The sequence below is a fragment of the Lethenteron reissneri genome, chromosome 53 (assembly GCF_015708825.2).
Source record: "Lethenteron reissneri isolate LAM-NWPU_2019-01 chromosome 53, ASM1570882v1, whole genome shotgun sequence".
In the NCBI taxonomy this organism is placed as follows: domain Eukaryota; kingdom Metazoa; phylum Chordata; class Hyperoartia; order Petromyzontiformes; family Petromyzontidae; genus Lethenteron; species Lethenteron reissneri.
Window position 1 is genome coordinate 4,734,683 of NC_083831.1, and position 24,676 is coordinate 4,759,358.

Genomic DNA, 24,676 nt, shown 5'->3' on the forward strand with positions numbered 1-24,676 from the left:
GCCGCCCGAGGCGACACTCGCTTCCTGGAGCCCGTGGGCTCCTATTCTCGCCGTTGTTCCCGTGACGATTTCAGTTCGCTTCACCGCTCTGCCTTTGTGTCTGCGTCTGCCACTGTGTCTGCCACTGTGTCTGCGTCTGCTACTGTGTCTGCGTCTGCCACTGTGTCTGCTTCTGCCACTGTGTCTGCGTCTGCCACTGTGTCTGCTTCTGCCACTGTGTCTGCGTCTGCCACTGTGTCTGCTTCTGCCACTGTGTCTGCTTCTGCCACTGTGTCTGCGTCTGCCACTGTGTCTGCTTCTGCCACTGTGTCTGCGTCTGCCACTGTGTCTGCGTCTGCCACTGTGTCTGCGTCTGCCACTGTGTCTGCGTCTGCCACTGTGTCTGCTTCTGTGTCTGCCACTGTGTCTGCGTCTGCCACTGTGTCTGCTTCTGCCACTGTGTCTGCGTCTGCCACTGTGTCTGCTTCTGCCACTGTGTCTGCGTCTGCCACTGTGTCTGCGTCTGCCACTGTGTCTGCTTCTGTGTCTGCCACTGTGTCTGCTTCTGCCACTGTGTCTGCGTCTGCCACTGTGTCTGCTTCTGTGTCTGCCACTGTGTCTGCGTCTGCCACTGTGTCTGCGTCTGCCACTGTGTCTGCTTCTGTGTCTGCCACTGTGTCTGCGTCTGCCACTGTGTCTGCGTCTGCCACTGTGTCTGCGTCTGCCACTGTGTCTGCTTCTGTGTCTGCCACTGTGTCTGCGTCTGCCACTGTGTCTGCTTCTGCCACTGTGTCTGCGTCTGCCACTGTGTCTGCTTCTGCCACTGTGTCTGCGTCTGCCACTGTGTCTGCGTCTGCCACTGTGTCTGCTTCTGTGTCTGCCACTGTGTCTGCTTCTGCCACTGTGTCTGCGTCTGCCACTGTGTCTGCTTCTGTGTCTGCCACTGTGTCTGCGTCTGCCACTGTGTCTGCGTCTGCCACTGTGTCTGCTTCTGTGTCTGCCACTGTGTCTGCGTCTGCCACTGTGTCTGCGTCTGCCACTGTGTCTGCGTCTGCCACTGTCTGCGTCTGCCACTGTGTCTGCTTCTGTGTCTGCCACTGTGTCTGCGTCTGCCACTGTGTCTGCTTCTGCCACTGTGTCTGCGTCTGCCACTGTGTCTGCTTCTGCCACTGTGTCTGCGTCTGCCACTGTGTCTGCGTCTGCCACTGTGTCTGCTTCTGTGTCTGCCACTGTGTCTGCTTCTGCCACTGTGTCTGCGTCTGCCACTGTGTCTGCTTCTGTGTCTGCCACTGTGTCTGCGTCTGCCACTGTGTCTGCGTCTGCCACTGTGTCTGCTTCTGTGTCTGCCACTGTGTCTGCGTCTGCCACTGTGTCTGCTTCTGCCACTGTGTCTGCGTCTGCCACTGTGTCTGCTTCTGCCACTGTCTGCGTCTGCCACTGTGTCTGCTTCTGTGTCTGCCACTGTGTCTGCGTCTGCCACTGTGTCTGCTTCTGCCACTGTGTCTGCGTCTGCCACTGTGTCTGCTTCTGCCACTGTGTCTGCGTCTGCCACTGTGTCTGCGTCTGCCACTGTGTCTGCTTCTGTGTCTGCCACTGTGTCTGCTTCTGCCACTGTGTCTGCGTCTGCCACTGTGTCTGCTTCTGTGTCTGCCACTGTGTCTGCGTCTGCCACTGTGTCTGCGTCTGCCACTGTGTCTGCGTCTGCCACTGTGTCTGCTTCTGTCACTGTGTCTGCGTCTGCCACTGTGTCTGCTTCTGCCACTGTGTCTGCGTCTGCCACTGTGTCTGCGTCTGCCACTGTGTCTGCTTCTGCCACTGTGTCTGCTTCTGCCACTGTGTCTGCGTCTGCCACTGTGTCTGCTTCTGTGTCTGCCACTGTGTCTGCGTCTGCCACTGTGTCTGCGTCTGCCACTGTGTCTGCTTCTGTGTCTGCCACTGTGTCTGCGTCTGCCACTGTGTCTGCGTCTGCCACTGTGTCTGCGTCTGCCACTGTGTCTGCTTCTGCCACTGTGTCTGCGTCTGCCACTGTGTCTGCTTCTGTGTCTGCCACTGTGTCTGCGTCTGCCACTGTCTGCGTCTGCCACTGTGTCTGCGTCTGCCACTGTGTCTGCGTCTGCCACTGTGTCTGCTTCTGCCACTGTCTGCTTCTGTGTCTGCCACTGTGTCTGCGTCTGCCACTGTGTCTGCGTCTGCCACTGTGTCTGCGTCTGCCACTGTGTCTGCGTCTGCCACTGTGTCTGCTTCTGCCACTGTGTCTGCGTCTGCCACTGTGTCTGCTTCTGCCACTGTGTCTGCTTCTGTGTCTGCCACTGTGTCTGCGTCTGCCACTGTGTCTGCGTCTGCCACTGTGTCTGCGTCTGCCACTGTGTCTGCGTCTGCCACTGTGTCTACGTCTGCCACTGTGTCTGCTTCTGCCACTGTGTCTGCTTCTGCCACTGTGTCTGCGTCTGCCACTGTGTCTGCTTCTGCCACTGTGTCTGCGTCTGCCACTGTGTCTGCTTCTGCCACTGTGTCTGCGTCTGCCACTGTGTCTGCTTCTGCCACTGTGTCTGCGTCTGCCACTGTGTCTGCTTCTGCCACTGTGTCTGCGTCTGCCACTGTGTCTGCTTCTGCCACTGTGTCTGCGTCTGCCACTGTCTGCTTCTGTCACTGTGTCTGCTTCTGCCACTGTGTCTGCTTCTGCCACTGTGTCTGCGTCTGCCACTGTGTCTGCTTCTGCCACTGTGTCTGCGTCTGCCACTGTGTCTGCGTCTGCCACTGTGTCTGCTTCTGCCACTGTGTCTGCGTCTGCCACTGTGTCTGCGTCTGCCACTGTGTCTGCTTCTGCCACTGTGTCTGCTTCTGCCACTGTGTCTGCGTCTGCCACTGTGTCTGCTTCTGCCACTGTGTCTGCGTCTGCCACTGTGTCTGCTTCTGCCACTGTGTCTGCTTCTGCCACTGTGTCTGCGTCTGCCACTGTGTCTGCTTCTGCCACTGTGTCTGCGTCTGCCACTGTGTCTGCTTCTGCCACTGTGTCTGCTTCTGCCACTGTGTCTGCGTCTGCCACTGTGTCTGCTTCTGCCACTGTGTCTGCTTCTGCCACTGTGTCTGCGTCTGCCACTGTGTCTGCTTCTGCCACTGTGTCTGCTTCTGCCACTGTGTCTGCTTCTGCCACTGTGTCTGCGTCTGCCACTGTGTCTGCGTCTGCCAATGTGTCTGCTTCTGCCCCTGTGCCTGCTTCTGCCACTGTGCCTGCTTCTGCCACTGTGTCTGCTTCTGCCACTGTGTCTGCCACTGTCTGCTTCTGCCACTGTCTGCGTCTGCCACTGTGCCGACTCTACCCTGTCTCTGCAGTTCTCACCTGGCGACACGTCAACTTGATCGCCTTAGAGCTCATCGGATTCCTGAAGTAGAAATACATCATTTGGATTCTAACGTATCTCTCTGTATCATCTCGATGTGTCTCTGCGGGTCTTTACGCATCTCTGCACCGAGCGCTCCCTCTGAATCTCTACGGGTCTCTGTGTCTCTCTCTCTCCCCGTGGTCGCGTGGATTTGTCTCCGGCTCCTCTGACTTTCCCATTCACATTTAGACATCGCCACGCTGAGCTATCATCATTCCCGATGGGCAGGTCGCTTGTGAAAAATATCTCCACAGCCCAAGTGGGTGTTGCCTGCTACAATACGAAGTGAGCGAGTGAGTAAAACACCGATTCCCTCTCCGGAAACCCGGTGTGCCCGTGGGCCCGGTCAACTCGCTTCACGCGCCCCATTGTGTGTGTGTGGTTAGTTGTCCTTCCCCACGCACCCACGATTAGCACGGGTGGCTACGTACGGTGCGAAAGAAGTTCAACGCACGTGCATTTACACAGCACGCGCACATGACACACTACGCGTGTTCACAGGCGGCGTCTCCCCCCCTCCCCCATCCTCTCTCTCTCCACGTGTGAGCCGCTCTTGTTGCTACTGCCGCTTTGGACATTTTTGAACGCCTCCACCAAAGTGGTCGGTTTAACGATGTCACAAGTTGTAGTTTACAAACAACAACAACAAACCCCACGCTGTTGTTAAATCAAAGGCCAGGCCAAGGCACAGAGAGCAGCGCCCAGGTCTGAATGCAAATTTAATGCGGCTCCACTTGTGAAGTCGGGAGCCAACCTCGCCATTGATTCCATTAGCGATGCGGTGTGTGCCCCCCCCTCCACTCTCACAGCCCCCCCCCCTCCACTCCACTCTCACAGCCCCCCCCCCCTCCACTCCACTCTCACAGCCCCCCCCTCCACTCTCACAGCCTCCCCCCCCTCCACTCTCACAGCCCCCCCCTCCACTCTCACAGCCCCCCCTCCACTCCACTCACAGCCCCCCCCCCTCCACTCTCACAGCCCCCCCTCCACTCTCACAGCCCCCCCCCCTCCACTCCCACAGCCCCCCCTCCACTCCACTCTCACAGCCCCCCCTCCATCTACACCCCCCCTCCATCTACACCCCCCCCCCTCCACTCTCACCGCCCCCCCCCTCCACTCTCACAGCCCCCCCCCCCTCCACTCTCACACCCCCCCCCTCCACTCTCACAGCCCCCCCCCCCATCTACACCCCCCCCCTTCCACCAACACGACACCCCTCCCCTCCCCCCCACCAACACGGCCGGCAGCACCGCCGTCGACGCCCCTACGATAGTTCGGCGCCGACTCAATAACTCCGCACAGATGGGTTTGACAATCCGTTGCTGAGCTTTTGCCGTCGCCTCTTGGCTCGACCTCGCGCCCCGAGTCGAGGGCGCCCCCTCGACCAGCAGCGGTCTCAGATTCCTCTTCAACCGCGGTTGCTTTTGTGCCGATTCCGCTTCGTTTCACCTGCAATTGACGTCATTTTCGGCGCCAATTTTAACGACCTCGTCTGCTATGCAGGAGGTCGTGGGCTCGATCCCGACCCTGACGCCTGCTGCTGTATATTTGGAGTTTGCGTGTCTCTCTCTCTCTCAATCATCATCATGGTGGTTAGATGTTAACTACCTCGCCTGGTCTACAGGAGGTCGTGGATTCGATCCCGATCTTGACGCCTGCTGCTGTATATTTGGAGTTTGCGTGTCTCTCTCTCTCAATCATCATCATGGTGGCTAGGAGATGTTAACTACCTCGCCTGGTCTACAGGAGGTCGTGGGTTCGATCCCGACCCTGACGCCTGCTGCTGTATATTTGGAGTTTGCGTGTCTCTCTCTCATCATCACGGTGGCTAGGAGACGTTAACTACCTCGCCTGGTGTACAGGAGGTCGTGGGTTCGATCCCGACCTTGACGCCTGCTGCTGTATATTTGGAGTTTGCGTGTCTCTCTCTCTCAATCATCATCATGGTGGCTAGATGTTAACTACCTCGCCTGGTCTACAGGAGGTCGTGGGTTCGATCCCGACCTTGACGCCTGCTGCTGTATATTTGGAGTTTGCGTGTCTCTCTCTCTCAATCATCATCATGGTGGCTAGGAGATGTTAACTACCTCGCCTGGTCTACAGGAGGTCGTGGGTTCGATCCCGACCCTGACGCCTGCTGCTGTATATTTTGAGTTTGCGTGTCTCTCTGCCCGTAGTCGATTTGTCTCCGGGTCTTCCAGTCTTCCCCTCCACATTTAGAATCAACATCACCACGCGTTCAGACGATTTGGCTGCGATGCATTCCACACGATGATGGTGGTGGTGATGAGCCACTTGGTTGAGCTCGCATTTGTGATAGCCGGCTCGCTTCCGCAGAAGAGCTACACAGCTCAGCGGGCCGCTACCTGCGACACTCACCACATTGTTGAGTTCGAGTCGTTGTAGGTCTCTCTCGCGGCAGTGCATATTAACACATTGTCCTGCTGCTGCGGAGGGAGCTGCTAGCAACGTTGGGTTGCTCGGTCAATGGCCAGGGTCAACGGCGGCGTGGTGTATTCTACAACCATGCCTGTGAGGGCGGGCACAAGCCGGCGTGAGTAGGTTAAACGTTGAGTTTTATAAGGGCACCACGTGGTGACCAGCCCCTCCCCACCCAGCCCCACCCACCCCACCCAGCCCCTCCCCTCTCCACCCAGCCCCTCCCCTACCATGTTTGGATCCACGACGGACGGACGGACACAATAATCCCGTGGGCTGGTGGAACCAGGTGGTTCTTACCAGTAAAACATTTCTTAGTTTGAGTCGTTGTAGGTCTCTCTCGCGGCCTCCCACCCCTCCCGTCACGATCCGTGCCGATTGCCCACCCAACCCACCAACCCCACAACCCACCCCAACCACCCACCCGAGGTCAACATACAACCACCACCACTACCACCACAACCACCACTCCCGTGTATGAGCGCTGAGCACGCTACGCTACTAACTCGGTGACCCGAGTACAACAGCGGCGACAATTACTTGAAGCGGTGCTGTGCCTCCACTAGGTCGACTCGGCCTCATACATAACCGAGCGACTATTTGAATTGCACGGAATAATGGGTAATGTACAGCGGCCTTGGGGGTTTTAAAGATGCCCGTGAAGAAATAACATTTGAGTGTGCACCAGTTCAACAGCGGTTGTCCTGTGGCTCGAATCGTCCCCCGCGAGAGAAATGTGTCAACGTCCGCCGCTGGCTCTGCACGGGTGACTGGTGTGAACGGGGACACGGGTCTTGTGAGTCAGGGCTGTGAGGGACTGCGGGGACTTGGTGACCGACGGCCCGTGACCAGGGCCACCCGCAGACACACGACACGCGCACCTCTCAAGCACTCTCGCCGTTGATGGACAGAACTCACGCCGCTTTAATTTCCGTGGCACAAGTCGAGTCCAACAGAAGATCCCCTCCCCCCCAGCCCCGCAGTGTGAATAGTCAAGCCCCCCACCCCCCAATCCCCGCCGTCGGTAGCGAATAGTCGAGTCCCACCAAACCCACCCACACCCCCCGCAGGAGAGACAAACACGAGCGAGGAGCGAGGAGCGTGCAGACTCCAGCAGAACTCCGTGTGGCACACGCGACACGGGGACAGTGGGGCAGGGGTGATAGTGGGGCAGGGGGGGGATGACCCGCTCAATCGGGCCGTGGCTGCACTAACGCGGAGAACGCAGCCACACAGCACGAGCGAGCACGGACACACTCACCCACCCACTCACCCACTCACTCACCCACACCACCAACCCACTCACTCACCCACACCACCAACCCACTCACTCACCCACATCACAACCCACTCACCCACTCACCCACCAACCCACTCACTCATCCAACTCACCCACACCACCCACTCCACACCACCCATCCACCCCACACCACCCACCCACCCCACACCACCCACACCACCCACACCACACCACCCACCCGCTCACGCACTCACCTTCACCCGCCCTCTCACGCACTCACCCTCACCCGCCCTCTCACTCGCTCACGCGCTCACCCGTCCTCGCTCGCTTCCAATAAAAAAAACCAGCACAGCCTCGAATACAAAAGCCGTTTGGCCACCACAAGACAATTCAAACCAGAACCCACCAACGTTGCCTGGCCCGGTTACGTTTTAAATATCGGACCGGCACCGCCGCATTGCCGAGGACACCACCGCAACGCGGACACCACCGCTGCCGCCAATAGAAATCGTGCCCTGGGCGACACGGGGCGAGGGGTGGCAACGCGTGTGTCAGTGTGTCAGTGTGCGTGTGTCAGTGTGAGTGTCTCAGTGTGTGCGTGTCAGTGTGAGCGTGTCAGTGAGTGTGTCAGTGTGAGTGTGTCAGTGTGTGCGTGTCAGTATGAGCGTGTCAGTGTGAGCGTGTCAGTGTGTGCGTGTCAGTGTGAGCGTGTCAGTGTGAGCGTGTCAGTGTGAGCGTGTCAGTGTGAGCGTGTCAGTGTGAGCGTGTCAGTGTGAGCGTGTCAGTGTGAGCGTGTCAGTGTGAGCGTGTCAGTGTGAGCGTGTCAGTGTGAGTGTCAGTATGAGCGTGTCAGTGTGAGCGTGTCAGTGTGAGCGTGTCAGTGAGTGTGTCAGTGTGAGTGTGTCAGTGTGTGCGTGTCAGTATGAGCGTGTCAGTGTGAGCGTGTCAGTGTGTGCGTGTCAGTGTGAGCGTGTCAGTGTGAGCGTGTCAGTGTGAGCGTGTCAGTGTGAGCGTGTCAGTGTGAGCGTGTCAGTGTGAGCGTGTCAGTGTGAGCGTGTCAGTGTGAGCGTGTCAGTGTGAGCGTGTCAGTGTGAGTGTCAGTATGAGCGTGTCAGTGTGAGCGTGTCAGTGTGAGCGTGTCAGTGTGAGCGTGTCAGTGTGAGCGTGTCAGTGTGAGCGTGTCAGTGTGAGCGTGTCAGTGTGAGCGTGTCAGTGTGAGCGTGTCAGTGTGAGCGTGTCAGTGTGAGCGTGTCAGTGTGAGCGTGTCAGTGTGAGCGTGTCAGTGTGAGCGTGTCAGTGTGAGCGTGTCAGTGTGAGTGTGTCAGTGTGAGTGTGTCAGTGTGCATGTCGATGGAACCCGGCGGCACGGCCTCCCACAGCGGTGACGATTATCTGAACCGATCCTGGGCCTCCCCGAGCTCGACTAAGCCTCAAAAATGGTGCGGTGTGTAATCGTCACTGGGGAGACAAAGGGGGCCAGGCGTGGCGATGGCCACCCACCCGTCATAGGTGCTTGCGAACAGCACTTGCCCAAACAGTGCGTCGTGGCTATACGGGGGATCTTCGTCTTTGCCATGTGCGTGTGAAGGCGAGGCGCCCGAGTGCAATAACCCGGACGGGGGAGAGGGAGGCGAGAGGCGCTGGGGTGGAGCGGTGGCGCAGTGGTGAGCGCACCGTGATGTGAAACCGGTGAGGCAAATTCCGATTGCTCGCCACGGCTAACACCGGTGGCGAGCAATGTTCTACAGCGGCAGGCAGGCTGGTGGGTGGGTGGGCGAGCTGGCGAGCGGTCGGGTGAGATGGCGGGTGGGAAAGTGAGCAGATGGACTCATGGGTGATCGAGTGGTTTGAGTTGTCAGGTGAGCGAGCAGGCGGGTTGGTGGGTGGGCGTGTGGCGAGAGGGGGGGCGGCCATCGTTACACCAAGACGAGCACTTACAATTGGGGCGCGGTCACCACCCCCCCAGCAGCCCCCCCCGCCCCCCCATCAAAGCATTGCAGTTACTCGTACACCGCGGTTACCCCGAGGCCTCGTCGCCGCGGTTACCCCGAGGGCCAGGTTGTCGTGGTAACCCCGAGGCCTCGCCACCGTGGTTACCCCGAGGGCCAGGTAGTCGTGGTAACCTCGAGGCCTCATTGCCATGGTAACCCCGAGGCCTCGCCACCGTGGTTACCCCGAGGACCTCGTCGCCACAGTCACCCTGAGGCCCCGTCGCCACGGTAACCGAGGTCTCGTTGCCGCCACGCAGTCACTCTGGAGGCCTCATCGCCACGGCGATCGCGAGAACCTCGCCGAGGGCCTCAGTCGCTTCAGTCCCCCGAGGACTTCGTCGCCACGGTAACCGCGAGCCCTCGTCGCCAAGGTGACAGCCAGGACCTCGTTGCAACGATGACCCTGAGGGACTCGTCGCCAGGATGACCACGAGGGCCTCGTAGCCACGGTGACAGTGAGAGCCTCGTTGCCGCGGTGACAGCGAAGGCCTCGTTGCCGCGGTGACCTCGAAGGCCGCGGTGACCTCGAAGGCCTCGTCGCCGTGGCGATCCCGAGGACCTCGTCGCCGTGGCGATCACGAGGACCCCGTCGCACCGGTGACTCCGCGTGTCTCTCCCTAGTGGCGGCTGTAGCGGTGGAGGCTCCGTGATCGCGAGCGGGAGCGCGAGCGTGACAGAGAGCGGCTCCGTGACCGAGACTTCCTGTGGGGGACACGGGGGGGGGGGGGGGGGGGGGGGGGGCAGGGAGGAGGATCACGGAAAACGAAGAAGAGGGGGGAGAGACAGAGACACGTTTCTCGACGTTCAACAAAACCTCGATACTTGCGAAGGCCTCGTCGAGGCAGGCCGAGCGCGTCTCTGCGTGCACAGCGGGCGACACTGGGGGGTGGGGGGCGGTGTGAAAACGTGGCAGTATCATTATTATGTAACATCATTATTATTATGATTACAGTTTGTGATGTACTACCGTCAAACAATATCCGCTCATCGCCCTCACACGTAGAGAGGACGACTCGGAGAGAGAGGACGACTCGGAGAGAGAGGACGACTCGGAGAGAGAGGACGACTCGGAGAGAGAGGACGACTCGGAGAGAGAGGACGACTCGGAGAGAGAGGACGACTCGGAGAGAGAGGACGACTCGGAGAGAGAGGACGACTCGGAGAGAGAGGACGACTCGGAGAGAGAGGACGACTCGGAGAGAGAGGACGACTCGGAGAGAGAGGACGACTCGGAGAGAGAGGACGACTCGGAGAGGACGACTCAGAGAGGACGACTCAGAGAGAGAGGACGACTCAGAGAGAGAGGACGACTCTGAGAGAGAGAGGATGACTCTGAGGACGACTCGGAGAGAGAGGACGACTCGGAGAGAGAGGACGACTCAGAGGTGCCAGGAGGAGGAACCACAGACGAAGGAGCAGGAAGGCAGCAGCAGCAGTCACCGAGTGGTGAGGAGCCGCATGGCTGTCGGTGGTGGTGTCGGTGGCGGTGTTGGTGGTGGTGTCGGTGGCGGTGTTGGCGTCGGTGTCGGTGGCGGTGTCGCTGGCGGTGTTGGTGGCGGTGTTGGTGGCGGTGTTGCTGGCGGTGTCGGTGTCGGTGTTGGAGGCGGTGTTGGTGGCGGTGTTGGTGGCGGTGTTGGTGGCGGTGTTGCTGGCGGTGTTGGTGGCGGTGTTGGTGTCGGTGTTGGAGGCGGTGTTGCTGGCGGTGTCGGTGTCGGTGTTGGAGGCGGTGTTGGAGGCGGTGTTGCTGGCGGTGTTGGTGGCGGTGTTGGTGTCGGTGTTGGAGGCGGTGTTGCTGGCGGTGTTGGTGGCGGTGTTGCTGGCGGTGTCGCTGGCGGTGTTGGTGGCGGTGTTGGTGGCGGTGTTGCTGGCGGTGTCGGTGTCGGTGTTGGAGGCGGTGTTGGTGGCGGTGTTGGTGGCGGTGTTGGTGGCGGTGTTGCTGGCGGTGTTGGTGTCGGTGTTGGAGGCGGTGTTGGAGGCGGTGTTGGTGGCGGTGTTGGTGGCGGTGTTGGTGGCGGTGTCGGTGTCGGTGTTGGTGGCGGTGTTGGTGGCGGTGTTGGTGGCGGTGTTGCTGGCGGTGTCACTGGCGGTGTCGGTGGCGGTGTTGGCGTCGGTGTTGGTGGCGGTGTCACTGGCGGTGTCACTGGCGGTGTCGGTGGCGGTGTCGCTGGCGGTGTCGGTGTCGGTGTTGGAGGCGGTGTTACATGGCGGTGTTGGTGGCGGTGTTGGTGGCGGTGTTGGTGGCGGTGTTGGTGGCGGTGTTACATGGCGGTGTTGCTGGCGGTGTCGCTGGCGGTGTCGGTGTCGGTGTTGGAGGCGGTGTTACATGGCGGTGTTGCTGGCGGTGTCGCTGGCGGTGTTGGTGGCGGTGTTGGTGGCGGTGTTACATGGCGGTGTTGGTGGCGGTGTTGGAGGCGGTGTCGCTGGCGGTGTTACATGGCGGTGTTGGTGGCGGTGTTGGTGGCGGTGTTGCTGGCGGTGTTGCTGGCGGTGTCGGTGTTGGAGGCGGTGTTGGTGGCGGTGTTGGTGGCGGTGTTGCTGGCGGTGTTGGTGGCGGTGTTGGTGGCGGTGTTGCTGGCGGTGTTGCTGGCGGTGTCGGTGTTGGAGGCGGTGTTGGTGGCGGTGTTGGTGGCGGTGTTGCTGGCGGTGTTGGTGGCGGTGTTGGTGGCGGTGTCGGTGTCGGTGTTGGAGGCGGTGTCGCTGGCGGTGTTGGTGGCGGTGTTACATGGCGGTGTTGGTGGCGGTGTTGGTGGCGGTGTTGGTGGCGGTGTTGGTGGCGGTGTCACTGGCGGTGTCGGTGGCGGTGTTGGTGGCGGTGTCGGTGTCGGTGTTGGAGGCGGTGTTACATGGCGGTGTTGGTGGCGGTGTTGGTGGCGGTGTTGCTGGCGGTGTCGCTGGCGGTGTTGGTGGCGGTGTTGGTGGCGGTGTTACATGGCGGTGTTGGTGGCGGTGTTGGAGGCGGTGTCGCTGGCGGTGTTGGTGGCGGTGTTACATGGCGGTGTTGGTGGCGGTGTTGGTGGCGGTGTTGCTGGCGGTGTTGCTGGCGGTGTTGCTGGCGGTGTCGGTGTTGGAGGCGGTGTTGGTGGCGGTGTTGGTGGCGGTGTTGCTGGCGGTGTTGGTGGCGGTGTTGGTGGCGGTGTTGCTGGCGGTGTTGCTGGCGGTGTTGCTGGCGGTGTTGGTGGCGGTGTTGGTGGCGGTGTTGGTGGCGGTGTTACATGGCGGTGTTGGTGGCGGTGTTGGTGGCGGTGTTGGTGGCGGTGTTACATGGCGGTGTTGGTGGCGGTGTTGGTGGCGGTGTTGCTGGCGGTGTCGGTGTCGGTGTTGGAGGCGGTGTTGGTGGCGGTGTTGGAGGCGTGTACACGGTGACGATGGGACGTGAAGCAGCAGCGCCACTGCCGTCGCACGGAGGAGAGGGAGCAGTGAGGGAGGGGAGGCGGCAGAGGTGCTGTGATTGAAAGGGAAGCGTTGGTGGGGCGAGGGGGCAGGGGTGCGGCGCTGGCAGGGGGGGCACAGAACAAGTGCTTTCTGCGGCCGCACGCTGGTAGTGCGAACGAGACGGCACGCGGATTACAACGCCCTGGGGGGTGGGGGGGGGGATGGTGGGGGGGAGAGCTACGCATTGCTTCACTCCGGGATAGTGAGAAAGCACGATGACAGCTGTAGACTCACCACACAGAGACCCGTAGACTCACCACACAGAGACCCGTAGACTCACCACACAGAGACCCGTAGACTCACCACACAGAGACCCGTAGACTCACCACACAGAGACCCGTAGACTCACCACACAGAGACCCGTAGACTCACCACACAGAGACCCGTAGACTCACCACACAGAGACCCGTAGACTCACCACACAGAGACCCGTAGACTCACCACACAGAGACCCGTAGACTCACCACACAGAGACCCGTAGACTCACCACACAGAGACCCGTAGACTCACCACAGAGACCCGTAAACTCACCACAGAGACCCATAGACTCACCATACAGAGACCCGTAGACTCACCACACAGAGACCCGTAGACTCACCACACAGAGACCCGTAGACTCACCACACAGAGACCCGTAGACTCACCACACAGAGACCCGTAGACTCACCACACAGAAACCCGTAGACTCACCACAGAGACTCATAGACTCACCACAGAGACCCATAGACTCACCACCACACAGAGACCCATAGACTCACCACACAGAGACCCATAGACTCACCACACAGAGACACACAGACTCACCACACAGAGACCCGTGGACTCACCACAGAGACCCGTAGACTCACCACCACACAGAGACCCGTAGACTCACCACAAAGAGACCCATAGACTCACCACACAGAGACCCATAGACTCGTCACACAGAGACCCACAGACTCACCACACAGAGACCCATAGACTAACACAGAGACCCGTAGACTCACCACAACAGAGAACCACAGACTAACACAGAGACCCGTAGAGACTCACCACACAGAGACCCATAGACTAACACAGGGACCCAAAGACTAACAGGGACCCCATAAACTAACACAAAGAGAGGTTTGTGGAGAATAACAGAAATTCTGTACTTTTGAGGCATAAGCAATTAGAAAATAACACTTACTACCCAGGAATAAAAAAAATAAAAAAATTTGTGTTATACATGTGGAGGGAAAAACCAGAGGATGCGGAGAGAAAAAAAAGCGTGACCACGGGGAGAGACGCAAACTGCAAATATACAGCAGCAGGCGTCAGGGTCGGGATCAAACGCACGACCTCCCGCATACCAGACGAGGGAGTTAACATCTCCTCGCCACCGCTAAACAAGCTTTGCGCTAATAACATCATTAGTTTGTTGTCCTTCCTCGCACCTCCGATTAGCACGGTTGGCTACATAACGGTGCTAAAAAAATTAAAGATACGTACAACAAAGCCCCTCCAGTGGCTACTATGGTGGTGGATGGTTGGGGGGGGGGGGGGGGGCGGTGACGGTGAGCTGGACGCGATGCCAATGCCGTGGCGAGCGCCCCTCCCCGTGCTTCCCCACGCCCCTCCCCGTGCTTCCCCCGCGATTCCCCCGCGCTCCCAGGAAGCGTCGCGGCGAGCGGGAAGGGCCTCGCGCCTTCGTCAGGAGCCCTTGAACGCGCGCCAGCCGGCACGGCGGCCGCGCCAGGCGGCACGGCCACCTTTGAAGAACGGGGAAGAGGGGGGGGCCCATTGCAGCCACTTCCTGTCCGAGGGCCCCACAAGAGCCCAACGCGCGTTTCCTTCTCCCCCACCCCGAGATTTAAAATAAATAATGAATCGTGTTGTTTTTATCGTGGTGGTTTGCCGTTGCCGGTAGCGCGCCGCTCCGCGCCTGCTACCGGGCGATGCTCGCCCATCGGCGTCCGCGCGCTTCCTCCTTCTGGCCTTCAAAGCCGCCGGGCGCTGCCGCCCGGCCCTGGCCTGTGCCACTTGGCAAGGGCCGAGCGCCGAGGGGAGGGGGGGGCAGGGCGCCCCCCTCTCTCGCTCTCTCCCCGTAGGATAACAGCCACGTGATGGGCCCCCTCCCCCCTCCACCCCCCCCCCCGCCCCACAAGACCTGCGCCGCACCCACCAAACCGGTCATCGGCACCGCGGCCCAACCCGCCCCCCCCCCCACCCTCTCGCGGTGTGAACCGGCGCAGTCTCCGCCAACTCTGACCCTCCGCTCCACCGCCACCGCCGACCTCGTTCTCCACGCGCCACCAAGAAGGGTCAACTGCCTCCAACGCCGCCTCTCAAGATATTATTTTCTTTCTTTGAACACCGCACGAGCACGCACACAAGCACGGGCACGCACACACGGGCACGGGGTCATTACCGACGAGCGCCGCGGGACGCTGTCTCGCGCGGCGTCGAGACGTTCACGTGGTGCGCCGCAGCGGGCCTGCTGCTGCTCCACCTACGGAGGAAGGCGCCGCTGAATAATAAAGTATCGCGGCGACGTTCTGGGCAAGTGCTGTTAGCGAGCACCTACGAAGGCCGGCACGGTATACGAGGGGGGTGGAAGGCCACCACCACGCCCGGCCACCTCTATCTCACGAGTAGCGATGTCTACATATCGTACTAGGCACTCATTTCAGGCTAAGTCGACCTAGGGGAAGTCCACGACCTGTTCAATTATTTTCCATCGATATTTTTCACAGGCGAGGAAACCAACTCAGGTTGCCGGGGTTGTAGCGCGGCGTGCTAACCTCTGTGCCTCCACTCCCCGAGCACACACGCACACGTACATACACACACGCACACATACATACACACACGCACACATACATACATACACGCATGCACACGACGCGTACATACACACACGCACACGACGCGTACATACACACACACATACATACACGCATGCACACAAAGACAAAAACAAGGTGGGTGGCCAGCACCATGCCCGGCCGCCTTTGTCCCCTCGTGGCGATGTTTACACATCGCACACACACACACATACACCCGCGCGCGCACGCACGCACGCACGCCCCGGTACATGAACACACGAGCGTGGAGGGAGGAAGGAGGTGTGGGAGGGTGCCAACGGCGGTGGTGGAGGTGGTAGCTTGTACGGCGAGAAAAAATAAATAATAAATAAAAGGGGGACGCGTTTGCACCTCACTGACAATCCAATTACAGCGACAATGCAGCTCGCTGTGCCAGGACCCGCTCCTATAATCATCCACTCGCTCTGACATTTCCATTGCACCGCACGCGCTTATTAGAATTAAAAATTAGATATTCTCTCTCCGGGTTTTTTATGGCAATGTGGCGGAGGAGGTGGCGGCAACGGGTGGGCGGGGGGGGTGGTGGTGGGGGGGGGCTCCTCCCCGCCCACCACCCCCCTGCCCACCACCCCCCCACCCCCCGCCCACCCTTCGCACGAACGGAGCTCGGTGTCAAGCGGGGCAGTAGAAAGATCAACAGCGAGAAGGGACGCGCTGCGCCGAGCTGACGAGAAGACATTCGTTTTGCGCGCTGACCTGACTTGAGTGTCAAATTAGCCCCGCGACACACACACACACTCACACACACGATACACACACACACACGATACACACACACTCACACACACACACACAATCACACACACGATACACACACATACACTATATTCTTAGGTTTTTTCGGTAAAGTCACGGAGGTAAAAAATTAAAATTAATAAAAGTAAAATAAAATAAAAATCACTGCCTCCGTGTGATTTTATACACACACGATACACACACATACACACACTCACATACACTATACACACAAACACTCACACACACGATACACACATACACTCACACACACGATACACACACATACACTATATACACACACATACACTATATACACACGATACACACACATACACTATACACACACGATACAAACACATACACACACGTACTATACACACACACGATACACACACATACACTATACACACACACACGTACTATACACACACGTACACTATACACACACGTACACTATACACACACGTACACTATACACACACACGTACAATACACACATACACTCACACGCACACACATACACTATACACACACACACTCACTATACACACACGTACTATATACACTACACACTATACACACGATAGACACACACACTCACATACGCTATATACACATACTACACACACATATACTATACACACACACATACACCAAACACACGTGCACACTCACACACACATACATACACACACATATACACGCAAATACACGCACACCCAAAACACACACACATATACACACGCAATACACGCGCACACACACACATTTAAAAAGCACATATATGTATATACATGTGTGCACGCATGCACACACACCAAAATATTTTATCGCGCGCACGAGCACACACACATACACAAATATGACAAAGTCAAAAATCCCCCGTATAGCCGAGCAGACTGTTGGGGCAAGTGCTGTTAGCGAGCAGCACCTATGAAGGCCGGCACGGCACACGAGGGGGCGGGTGCCCAGCACCACGCTCGGCCGCCTTTGTCTTCCTCCCAAGTGACAATGTTTAAACACTGCACCAGGTACTCATTTGAGGTTGAGTCTATCTAGAGGAGGCCCAGTAACCGGTTCAGATAATCGTTACTGGTGTTGATCGTGAGCGGGAATTAAAAGTCGGGTCGCCGGGTTCGTAGCGCAGTCCGCTAACCGCGAGGTAACCGCTCTCCACATACACAGAGACAAAGATCCCCGGATAGCCTGCAACAGCTGCTAGCCTTCATAGAAGGACAGAACGGCACACGAGGGGGTGGGTGGCCAGCACCACGCCCGACCGCCTTTGCCTCCTCAAGTGGCGATGTTTACTCCACACCACCGCACCAGGTACTCATTTTAGGCTGAGTCGACTTAGAGGAGGCCCAGGACGGATTCAGATAATCGTCACAGGTTTTGGCCATGAGCGGCATGGCCAACACCACGGTAACCGCTACACTACACACTTACAAACACACAAAGATCGTATTTGCCTTCACAGACTGTTGGGGCCTATGAAGGGCGACATGGCACACGAGGGGGTGGGGGGCCAGCACACTCACACACACTATACATTCACGCAGTTACACACATGCAATGTACTCACAAATACACACAAAGACAAACATTCATACACGCACGCACGCATATTACTCAAACAAAAACACACGTGCACACGTGCACACGTACACACGTTGAGAACCGCGATCATTTAGTCCACCTCTTGGCAGGGCTCACAATCAGAAAATTACCGAGCGGCTCCACTTAACCCCCCCCCTACTCCCCCAACACCCCTCCACGCAACACAAACAATATGTATAATAATCGTACTAAGAATTACAATAACAATGCGTGTAAACAATATGTATAATAATCGTACTAAGAATTACAATAACAATGCTGTAAACGACAAAAGTTACCTTTGTGAATGTGAGCGCACGTGGGGAGGGTTTGTTTTTGTTGATTGAAAATCTGTGAAAAGAGCTTCACAGCTCTACAGATTCCTCCAGGATAGATAAAGATTCTGATTCCGTAGTTGGTGTTGTCTCGTCAACTCGGTGAGAGAAGCCACTATTACCACCACCACCAACACCGCTACCAACACCACAATCATCGCCACCACCACCACAAACACCACCACAGCCTGTGGGTCTCCATGTGAGTCTGTGTGTGAGTGCCTGTGAGTGCGAGCCTATGGGTGTCTGTGTATCTATGGGTGTGAGTCTATGGGTCCATGTGTGAGTCTGTCGATGTCCGTGTGAGTCTGTGGGTGCGAGCCTGTCGGTCTCTGCATGAGTCTCCGTGCGAGTCTGTGAATGTGAGTCTGTCAGTCTCTGCATGAGTCTCCATGTGAGTCTGTGGGTGTGAGTCTGTCGGTCTCTGCATGAGTCTCCATGTGAGTCTGTGGGTGTGAGTTTGTTGGTCTCTGCACGAGTCTCCATGCGAGTCTGTGGGTGCGAGTCTGTCGGTCTCTGCATGAGTCTCCGTGTGAGTCTGTCGGTCTCTGCGTCTGTCGGTCTCTGCATGAGTCTCCGTGTGAGTCTGTGGGTGCGAGTCTGTCGGTCTCTGCATGAGTCTCTGTGCGAGCCTGTAGGTCTCTGTGCGTGTCTGTAGGTCTCCGTGCGAGTCTGTAGGTCTCTGTGCGAGTCTGTAGGTCTCCGTGTGAGCCTGTCGGTCTCTGTGCGAGTCTGTAGGTCTCTGTGCGAGTCTGTAGGTCTCTGTGCGAGTCTGTAGGTCTCTGTGCGAGTCTGTAGGTCTCTGTGAGAGCCTGTAGGTCTCTGTGCGAGCCTGTGGGTCTCTATTCTGGGGTGTCCGTGTAAGTCACCGAGAGCAGTGTGATCGCTTGCAACAGAACTCCCCGTGTGAGCCACCGGCAACAAAGAGAGACATCAAACCTCGTGCATTATTAACGAGGGGGGGGGGTGGGGCACCGAGCTCAGCCCGTCTCGGGAAGCTCGCCTGACCCAAAACTCGCGAAAGAAATAACAAAGAGGTCCGCGCAATTGAATTACCGGCGCCTCTGCCGCGCGTGGCTACCCGCCGCCAAAAATCGATGCCAGCGCCGCGCCGGTACCAGAGAGCGCGCCGGCCAACCCAGCGCTAATTGTGCACGCGTGACGGTGGCGGTGTAAGTAGCGCTAGTGATGCTAGTGGTGTCGATGGCGGTAGTGGTGGCGGTGGCAGTAGTGGTGTCGGTGGTAGTGGTGGCGGTAGTGGTGGCGGTGGCAATGGTGGTGGTGGCGGTAGTGGTGGTGGTAGTGGTGGCGGTGGTGGTAGTGGTGATGATAGTGGTGTCGATGGCGGTAGTGGTGGCGGTGGCAGTAGTGGTGTCGGTGGTAGTGGTGGTGGCGATAGTGGTGGTGGTGGCGGTGGTGGTGGTGGTAGTGGTGATGATAGTGGTGTCGGTGGTGGTAGTGGTGTCGGTGGCGGTAGTGGTGGCGGTGGTAGTGGTGGCAGTAGTGGTGGCGGTAGTGTGGATGGTGATGTGAGTGGCGGTGGTGATGATTGTGGTGTAGGTGGTGACAGTGGTGGTGGTATGAGTGCTGCAGAATGGTATGCAAAACAGTCGTGTTATGCGAGAGAGACGCACATGGAGACAAAGTGAGAACGACTAGAATGACAGAGAGAGACAGAATGAGAAAGACAGACAAAAGTGAGCGAGTGAGCGGGTGGGTGAGTGAGAGATTGAATGAGTATATGAATGGGTGGATGAGTGCGTGAGAAGTTGAGTAGACAAGTGGGTGGGGGTGTGTGGGTGAGTGAGAAGGTGAGAGGGTGAGTGAGTGAAAAACGTTATTGAGTGGGAGAGTGAATGAGCAAGTGACTGAGTGAGTTGATGAGTAAGTTCATGAGCATGTCGAGAAGTGAGCGAGTGAGTGAGAGAGTGGCGAGTGAGTGAGAGAGTGGCGAGTGAGTGAGAGAGTGGCGAGTGAGTGAGAGAGTGGCGAGTGAGAGAGAGAGTGGCGAGTGAGGTGTACCTGGACTTGTAGGAGGAGGAGCCGTAGTCTCGACCTGTGGGCAGGAGGAGACACGGGAGGAGACACGGGATGAGACACGGGAGACGACGCGGGACGAGACGCGGGACGAGACGTGGGAGGAAACTCAAGAGATGGGCGTTCTCCCCGCAAAACTGCAGAGTAAGAGACAGAGGCAGGGCGAGGCAGGGCGAGGCAGACAGAGGCAGAAAGAGGCAGACAGAGGCAGACAGAGGCAGACAGAGGCAGACAGAGGCAGACAGAGGCAGACAGAGGCAGACAGAGGCAGACAGAGGCAGACAGAGGCAGACAAAGGCAGGGCGAGGCAGGGCGAGGCAGGGAGAGGCAGACAGAGGCAGACAGAGGCAGACAGAGGCAGACAGAGGCAGACAGAGGCAGACAGAGGCAGACAGAGGCAGACAGAGGCAGACAGAGGCAGACAGAGGCAGACAGAGGCAGGGAGAGGCAGGGCGAGGCAGGGAGAGGCAGACAGAGGCAGACAGAGGCAGACAGAGGCAGGGCGAGGCAGGGCGAGGCAGGGCGAGGCAGGGAGAGGCAGGGCGAGGCAGACAGAGGCAGACAGAGGCAGACAGAGGCAGACAGAGGCAGACAGAGGCAGACAGAGGCAGACAGAGGCAGACAGAGGCAGACAGAGGCAGACAGAGGCAGACAGAGGCAGACAGAGGCAGGGAGAGGCAGGGCGAGGCAGGGCGATGCAGGGAGAGGCTCGGCATGACGGGGAGACTCGGGGACCCCGGGCGCCACTGGGCGAGCGTTGCGGGTGCTCCTCACCGTGCTTGGGGCTGCCCGAGCGGCTGCGGCGCTCCCGGTAGTCGTGCCGATCGTCGTCCCACTCATCGCGGTCCTTCTCCCTCTCCCTGTATCCCGGGTCACACGGCGCACGGGTCAGAGGTCGAGTTGTTGTTGTTTGTGCACCACTGCCAATGCCGCAGCAGCATCACTGAACAACGTCGTTAAGTTAACGAGGTGAGGTGGAACTCAGGAGACCAGGATAAGAGGCTCATTTACGAGAGCCTGGGTCACCAAAATAAAAAAGCAAATCGCCGTCAAACGGTAACTTGCGCCGGGCGCCTGGGGACCAATCGCCCGTGGGCTGAGCACGACGCAGCAGTCACTCGCTACGTCGCGACAGTGTTCACGGTAACGTCACGGTGTCTTGCCAATAATCACGGGGGAGGTGGGGCGGTGGTGGGGGTGCCGACTACGACGCCTCTTACTTTTGTCGCATTCGTCGAGCCAGCGCCCTCAGCTCATGCTCGCGCTCCTAGGGGCCACAACAACCACAGCAGCAGCAGCAGGAGCAGCAGCAGCAGCACCGAGAGCATCATCACGTCGTCCAGCGGCTCGCGACGACGCACCCAGAAGGTGCCCCCCACCCCCCCGCCCCCTTTGTCTCCCCAGTGGCGATGTTTACACACTGCACTGGGTGCTCATTTTGAGGTTGAGTCGACCAAGGTGAGGCCCAGAACCGATTCGGATAATCGTCACTGCTGGTTTTGAGCGGGGAATCGAACTCGGCTCGAAGCCGGGTTCGTAGAGCGGAGCGCTAACCGCTGCGCCACCGCTCCCCGACACACAGACACGCGCACGCACGGACACGCACAGCAGACATGCGCATCTTTACATAAAAGTGAATGCTATTGTAATTGCATTCTGTATAAAATTTTAATGGGGTGTAATCCTAATTACATTTTGGAGAAGTGTAAATAATTGTAGCCAACCGCTGGATTTATTTATTTAATAATAATAAAAAGTGCCGCTCATTTGCGTGGCGCTGGCGAAACTGCGGCACCATTACCCCGAATGGCAATCTCGGCAACAGTTTGGGCAAAATACTCGCACTGTTTAAAGAGCGCACGGTGAAAACAAGTCAAGCCCAGCGAACGCATGCACCGCAAATATGCTCGCTCGCACACGCGTGTGTAGACAAAGACACCCCGTGTAGCCTTTAACAGGCTGTCAGGGCAAGTGCTGTTTGCGAGTAGCCTAGGAAGGCCGACACGGTGCACGATGGGGAAGGGTGGCCAGCACCACACCCACCAACCTCTACATCCTCACAGCTCTATACCTGCTCACCCACACACTCACTCACTCACCCAAACAGACAGCCCCACACTCACTCACTCACTCACCCCCACGCCCGCTCACCTCTCTCTCCTGGGCTTGCTGTGCCTGTTTGTGATGTGCGGCCTTCTTATCGGCTTTATCTGTGGTCAAGAGATGGGGGGAGGGTGTTGGTGAAAGTTCCACATTCACGGTCAGAATCCAGGAGCGCTGTTTCTCACGGTGACATTGAACAGCGGAGTGACAAGCACCAGGCAGTCTCAACGACGGGTTTCAGGAAGGTGACGCCACAGCAGCAGGGGTCTGACCACCGATCATTTGGAGTATTTTGACTGCTATAAATTTCCATGTGATAAGCCACTTTTTTGAGCTATCATTTGTGGCCAGGTCGCTTCTGAAAAATAAGTTCATACCTCAGTGGGTACATCTTAAACCACCTCATCTACGTCGTTTCTAATCGTCCCCCCCCTCCCCCAACCAGTGTCATTTGACTATCTTGTTTGCCTCCGTGAGCCCGCACGTTAACAGCCCTGCAGTTTGCCTGCTCACGCCACCGCCGCTGGTGCCAGGGTGTCTGCTCGGAGCGGCTCTTAGAGAAGAGAGACCCTCCAGGTGGCACCAAGGGCCGAATCTCCTATGCAGGACTGCGACGTATTTACGTGTATGTACGTGTATGCACGTGTATGAACGTGTATGTATGTGTATGTATGTGTATGTATGTGTATGTTGACCTTCTTTCGCACCGAACGTAGCCGGACCGGGGAAGGGAAATAAACTAAACACAAATAGTAGTTCTAAAAACATGAGTTTGTCAATCTAGAATCTGATGATGATGATTTACAAGTGCATAGCTCCAGTGCCTTCCTACTATCAGAAGGAAGAGCGTTCCAGACGGCCGCAGAAGCGCATCTGAAAGTGCCACGCGATGCGGTGACCGCCGTCTTTATTCCGATGGCCGGCCAAGAGCCACTGCTGTGAGGGTGATGGGCGGAGTTCGCCGTGATGATGATGGTCTACGCCACCACCACCACGACAGCTACCGACGGGACAGAACCACGGGGAAACATCGGGCGGCATGTGGCGATGGCGTGGGCCAACCGCGGCCGGCTTGGGACCGGAAACTCTCCCCGCGAGTTGACGTCGCGCGCTAATAAAACACGCGATGTTGACAACACATTAACGAGGTGGGTGGGTGGGTAGGAAGGGGGGGTGGGGGTGCGTGTGGGGTGGGTGGGGGGCGAGCGAGCGAGCGAGGCCGCCAGCCCGTGACACACGCAAACGCGCGCACGGCCCTCCAGCGCTCACATTTCGGCGCAGGGTTTTACTCGCGAATGTAGTTTTTTTTTATCCAATCAAGAAAATAATTATTAATTTGAATTTATTTTTGGGATGGGGGCGAATGGTGGTGGGGGTAAACCACCCCCGCACCCACCCACGAACAAATTAAATTAAAAACAAGGTGAATGTAACATTCAATGAACGCTGTGGATTTTTTTTCGGGAGCGCCAGAACTGCAAATTGGCACGGAGGCTGTGAGCAGCGCGTTCCGGGGCGCGTGACAACGCGGCGCCACACAGTGTTGAAAGTCGCGGCGCAATCACCACCGTTAACCGGTTAGGGTAGGACCACGGCGCTGCACGCATGGTGCGTGTATGCGGTGTGTGCACGCGGTGTGTGCGCGCGGTGCGTGCGCGCGGTGTGTGTACGCAGTGTGTGCATGGTGTGTGCGCGTGGTGTGTGTGTGAATGTGTGCGGTCTGCGACCGAGCATTCACACGCCTCCAAGTGTACCGAGACCAGAGGTCGCAATCGGGTACCCGATACCCGTACCCTACCCGATACCCGGCTACCCGTACCTGGTCGGGTACGGGTACGGGTACCCGTTTGCGACCCTGGTGCGGCCGGGTACGGGTACGGGTAGGCCGTGAGTCACTGGTGAGTCACCGTTTGTCACTCATTTCCCAACGTCTTGTCTCTTCTGACAATTAAAGTTTCTAGAATCAACCCACCCGCGCCTGCAACATGGCTTCATCCCAGAGGTCGCAATCGGGTACCCGATACCCGTACCCTACCCGATACCCGGCTACCCGTACCCGGCCGGGTATCGGGTACTGGTACGGTACCCGGCCGGATGTCGGGTACGGGTACCCGGCCGGATATCGGGTACGGGTACCCGGCCGGGTATCGGGTGCGGGTACCCGTTTGCGACCCTGGTGCGGCCGGGTACGGGTACGGGTAAGGAATCTGAGACTGACACAAGCACCGTGGTGACATCACCGTTACTTAGGGGCGAACGCCAGTTGTTATTGTGGGTGCCCGGTCCGGCTACCGTCCAGCGCAAAGCAAAGGAACGGCCGCGGTGACGGTGGGAGAGGGCAGGGGGCAGTGAGGGGGGTAGGGGGAGCCAGGGTGGCCGGACACGATGCCCAGAGCTGCTGCGTTGGTCACGACGAACGCGTCACCGGGTCACCGGCTAGCTGCTGGAAAATGGTGGCTACGTGACGAGATGCCGCAGCTTGGAGAGGGTGATACCCAAGGCGGTGTGCCGGGTTGGTGGTGACGCGGACCGACCCGGGTGAGACCTAAGGCCC

The 24,676-nt window shown here is 58.2% G+C and overlaps 1 protein-coding gene across 5 annotated transcripts in view; it reads right to left on the reverse strand.

Moving 5' to 3' along the window:
• Positions 1 to 8,104: 8,104 nt before the first annotated feature.
• The window catches only part of LOC133356267 (CLK4-associating serine/arginine rich protein-like), a 40,286-nt gene continuing 23,714 nt past the window's right edge, over positions 8,105 to 24,676 (reverse strand). For 2 of the 5 annotated variants that reach the window (XM_061573688.1, XM_061573687.1), the window contains exons 17-21: positions 22,171 to 22,229; positions 21,240 to 21,286; positions 20,794 to 20,879; positions 20,005 to 20,038; positions 8,105 to 9,734 (exon numbers count right to left, since the gene is read on the reverse strand). In XM_061573688.1, coding sequence (XP_061429672.1) covers positions 9,650 to 9,734; positions 20,005 to 20,038; positions 20,794 to 20,879; positions 21,240 to 21,286; positions 22,171 to 22,229 — 311 coding nt within the window. In that variant the 3' untranslated portion in view covers positions 8,105 to 9,649. Of the gene's footprint in view, positions 9,735 to 20,004; positions 20,039 to 20,793; positions 20,880 to 21,239; positions 21,287 to 22,170; positions 22,230 to 24,676 lie in introns of those variants that run through there. The other 3 variants (XR_009756831.1, XR_009756833.1, XR_009756832.1) reach the window with 3 other exon arrangements.